We start from the raw sequence: 4752 nt of genomic DNA on the forward strand, positions 1-4752 counted from the left end.
AGTTATTATAACTCAACTTTTTGGTTAAATAATTAAACGCAAAATTTGAGTTGAAAAAATAAACCCAAAATGTTGAGTTAAAATAACTCAAATAAGGGAGTTGTCCTTTTCTCAACCAGCAGTTGGGTTGAAATTGGGTTATTTTTTAACCCAACATTTTTAGTGTGTACATGTGGTTCTAATAGCTCCAATAATTGGTATAGAATAATATTTAATACGGTTTTTGATTTATTTAAAGATGTGTTATAATTATTATCATTATTGTTAGTTAAGGCTTCCCTGTCTATAAAAACGATTGACGCCTCTGCTTCAAACTATAATCAAGATGCCTTGAACACACCACAGTTATGTGCTATACAAAAGTGAAACTCATAAACATTATACTGTCCGATGCGTTCACCAATAGATTTAATATATGTTACCTTTCTTCTATCAGGTTGTGTTACACATTCCTAATTTGATTCAAACAACCTCTTTATATAACTTTAGACTTAGACTTAGACAAACTTTAATGATCCTCAAGGAATATTTTTCAAACAGCAAATTTGACAGCAAACCAGAGTTGACCTTAACTTTTTGTATTGTATAACCAATTTGAATTACGGAAAAAAATATTCAAATCCCTCAAGGCCCTGCCTATAGCCCTTCTTAAACAAAAACTCCCTAAATCCTCCAAAAATGTAAATGGACATCAAATTTAGACATGAAAGAAAGTCTATTCAAAGAGCATAATGCTATTGCAGGTGTTTGATAGCAGGCACATTTACGAGCTAATTGGGTTGTGAACACATGTTGGCATATTTCTGTTGACACGTGTTAACTTTTATAATGTTAATATCTACTATAATATACAACAATTATTATTACTGGGCAAAAGTAGGTCAATTTAGGTGGAACAGAATATAACAAGAAAAAAAAGGATACTTGAAGTTGACTTTATCAAAGTTTTGAAGATTATATGTCAAAGGGAACAATTATGAATGATAATATTTAAAAGTTTACTATCGGATAGATAATTAAATTTAACAAGTGAAACTCTCACATTCTATAGATTTACTGAGTGAAATCCATCCATTTCCTACCGCTTATTCCCTTTGGGTTGGCTGGGGGCGCTGTTGCCTATCTCAGCTCCAATCGGGCGGAAGGCGGCGTACACCCTGGACAAGTCGTCACTTCACCGCAGTACTAAGTGAATCTTTTTCTGATTTCTTGTTTTTGTTTTTTTAAATCATTTTGATGATTATGGTTTACAGACCAAATCAGGGAAGGCCTATCAGCTCATAAAAATGATAAATTTGTGTTTTTTTATTTCCAACATGTTTATATAGTTAGTTACAATGTTGTTTACAATTCCACAGCCTGTAGGAGAAGAGTTTGTTTAATCCTACCCCATTTCCATATCTGAACATTTTTCAACATTTTTGTTTTCCTCCTGGTCCAGTCCACCACACCCTCAACAAATAATAATTCACAATCCATAAAATCCACAATTAAGCAAAAAAAAAGTCCTGATATGTCTGTTAGTCTTGATTGAACTCCTGCAATCAAACATATGTGACTGTAAAAACGTTAGCAAAATTATTTCAAACCATAATTAGATTAGCAAAGATTGGGTTCTAACGTCATTTTCTAAGAACGGGGCCGACAATTATCCGGAAACACTATTGCGCATGCGTGGGTTCCAGCCCATGGTACGCACCAATGAGTGAAATAATTGATTGAATATCGTATTTCCTTGAATTGCCGCAGGGTATACAGTATGCGCCTGCCTTGAATTAATGCCGGGTCAAACTCGCTTCCCAAAATAATTAGCGCATGCTTAGTATTACCGCCTGGTCAAACTTGTGACGTCTCGAGTGACACTTCCCCTGTCATCATTTTTAAAATGGAGGAGGCTGATTTCAATACCGGTAATTTGAAATCGCATAAAGGGAAGAAGATTAAGAGCTATTCAGTAGGATTTAAGGTCCAAGCTTACATCACACTCAAATTTTTACTGCATACCTTTGGTAAGTGCCGGAGTAAGAAGAGATTTTTAAAAAATTAGCACGATTACTTTTACCGCATGCCTTTGGTAAGCGCAGGAGTGAGAATAGGTTTTAAATTAATTAGCGGCCCGGCGGAAATTCAAGGAAACACGGTATACGTTGATTCCATGAAAATACCCAAGGAATGGAACTAATGTTATATTCTGTTGCTGTAGTGAATATATAACATTTTTTAAATCATAACCTGTGTTTTGAATAACATGTTTTTTGTTTGTTTTTTACTGCAGAAGCATACATATGAAATATACAAGTATGCAGAAAAAATCCATCCATCCATCCCTCATCTTCCGCTTATCCGAGGTCGGGTCGCGGGGGCAGCAGCCTAAGCAGGGAAGCCCAGACTTCCCTCTCCCCAGCCACTTCGTCTAGCTCTTCCCGGGGGATCCCGAGGCGTTCCCAGGCCAGCCGGGAGACATAGTCTTCCTAACGTGTCCTGGGTCTTCCCCGTGGCCTCCTACCGGTCGGAGGTGCCCTAAACACCTCCCTAGGGTGGCGTTCGGGTGACATCCTGACCAGATGCCCGAACATCCTCATCTGGCTCCTATAGATGTGGAGGAGCAGCGGCTTTACTTTGAGCTCCTCCCGGATTTTTTTTTTTTTTTTTTTAGGCAGAAAAAAATTTGTGTGAAATATTTGACAACAACTTGAGAGTTTTATTTTGAAACGAACATATATTGTAAAGAAAGTGCAAACCGACAGCTTTACAATATTAGTAACAGTTATTGTGACGGATCCATCCATCCATCCATCCATCCATCCATCCATTCATTTCCTACCGCTTGTCCCTTTTGGGGTCCCAGGAGGTGCCGGAGCTGTCACGCCAAATTTCTTCCCCCCTACAAAAACCTTCCCCCACCATTTACTTCCGGGGTCATGATTAATACAGACGTTTTGTTAACGCTATATCATAAAAATATAACGCTACGTTATAAAAATAAAGAAGTTTTGTTAACGCTATATTATTAAAAAAAAAAATTAAAAACAATTTAGAAACACAAGCTATGGGATGACGCATTTACTTCCGGGGTCACGTTCCTCTTATGTCATCCCATAGCTTGTGTTTGTAAATTGTTTTTGAATTTTTTTTTATAATATAGCGTTAACAAAACGTCTGCATTTTTATAATATAACGTTACAATTTTTATAATATAATGTTAATAAAACGTCTGTATCAATCATGACCCCGGAAGTAAATGGGGGGGGGGGTTGTAGGGAGAAGAAATTTGGCGTGACAAAGCCTATTTCAGCTGCATCACACAAGCGAAACGGGGGAACTGTACACAAACGAAATGTCAAAAAAAAAAAAAAAAACCTCCACCAAAGTCAAATATAATCATGTCATTCGCCGGTTTCCTTCTTGCAGTCGTGCACAACATTTACGATGATGCAGCGTGAAGAATAAGAAGCGCCATTAAAAAGCTTCACACAGTTTGTAAAAAGGGACCACACATCGGCGCATGCGCGGTCCCGGGGTCCACGTTACACGTCGGCTGGACGTGCAGCAAAGAGGCAGCAGGTGAATTGAAATAGTGCGTCATCATCACAACGCGATCCACGCGTGGGAAATCGTGTTTGGAGAAGGGCTTGCTGAGGATGCTGTCTATCGTGAAGGAGCTGGTGAACTTCTTAGGCGAGCTGGCGAGGTCACTGCCCGGCGGCGCGTCCTCCGCGCCTTCCCGCTGTTGCTGCTGCTTGCTCAAGCGGATGTTGAGGCGCTTCCGCCGGCGCCGGAACACGCCGTCCGCGAACGTGTACTCGCTGTTGGGGTTGAGCATCCAGAAATTGTCCTTCCCCCACGGCCGGGAAGGGTCGCGCAGCACCTTGTGGAAGCAGTCGTTGAGGGACAGGTTGTGGCGCACCGAGTTCCTCCAGCCGGTGTAGCCGCCCCGGAAGAAGGGGAACTTGTTCATGAGATACGCGTTGATTTCGGCTAAAGTGAGGCGTCCGGTCGGGGAGTCCCGGATGGCCATGGCGATGAGGGCGATGTAGGAGAAGGGCGGTTTGGGTCTCCTGGTGTACGGCTTGGACTTCCCGCTCGCAGCAGGGCTGTGCGCCGTGAAGTCTCCATCCGAGCCCAGCTCCTCATCGGTGGGGAGAGGCGACATCGTCCCTCCCTCCGGAGCTTTGAACATCTCATCCGTTTTCCCGCACAAAACTCCAAGCTTCATGACTTGGATTGGTGCGTAAAAGTCCCGTGCGTAAAAGTCCTGTGCGTAAAGTGCGCTTAATTGGTTCCGGTGATATTGAGCCCTGGCACGTCTCGTCACTTAAACCTGCGCGTGCAACAGTTTATAGCTTACCTCAGGGCCAACCCAAAAGGGGCGGGGCTTGCGCTTGACTGCCGTAAAACCATTACGACACGTGACACGTTTCTGCAGAAATCATTTATAGCACAGGAGTATGTTTTTATGGTCATATTGTGGCGCGTTATCCCCCTGAGAGATAGCGCCCTCTAGAAAGGCATATTTTTTCCCCCAGAACTCTGACAACTCCAATAACAACTTCTCAGGTGGACGTGATCTGCTATTACACCTGAGACAAGCAGGTGGCGTGTGGTTCCACAGGTGATCGAATTCCATCCACTCACATGAGTTTTGTTTTGGAGAAGCACTGCTTTCTAGTCGCTGAGCCTACATAGAAACCAATGTTATGTGTTTACTTCACGTCTGCCAGGATGGCGGAGTTATCTAAGAGCTGGCGTGTT

At 42.1% G+C, this 4752-nt stretch overlaps 1 protein-coding gene across 1 annotated transcript; it reads right to left on the reverse strand.

Annotated features, from left to right (window-relative positions):
• Positions 1-2678: 2678 nt before the first annotated feature.
• Positions 2679-4326, reverse strand: LOC133568365 (forkhead box protein Q1-like). Its single transcript, XM_061920249.1, has one exon. It carries the CDS (start codon positions 4214-4216, stop codon positions 3470-3472), a length of 747 nt encoding a protein of 248 aa, XP_061776233.1. The 5' UTR covers positions 4217-4326; the 3' UTR covers positions 2679-3469.
• Positions 4327-4752: the final 426 nt, after the last annotated feature.

The sequence above is a fragment of the Nerophis ophidion genome, linkage group LG14, assembly GCF_033978795.1.
Source record: "Nerophis ophidion isolate RoL-2023_Sa linkage group LG14, RoL_Noph_v1.0, whole genome shotgun sequence".
Taxonomy (NCBI): domain Eukaryota; kingdom Metazoa; phylum Chordata; class Actinopteri; order Syngnathiformes; family Syngnathidae; genus Nerophis; species Nerophis ophidion.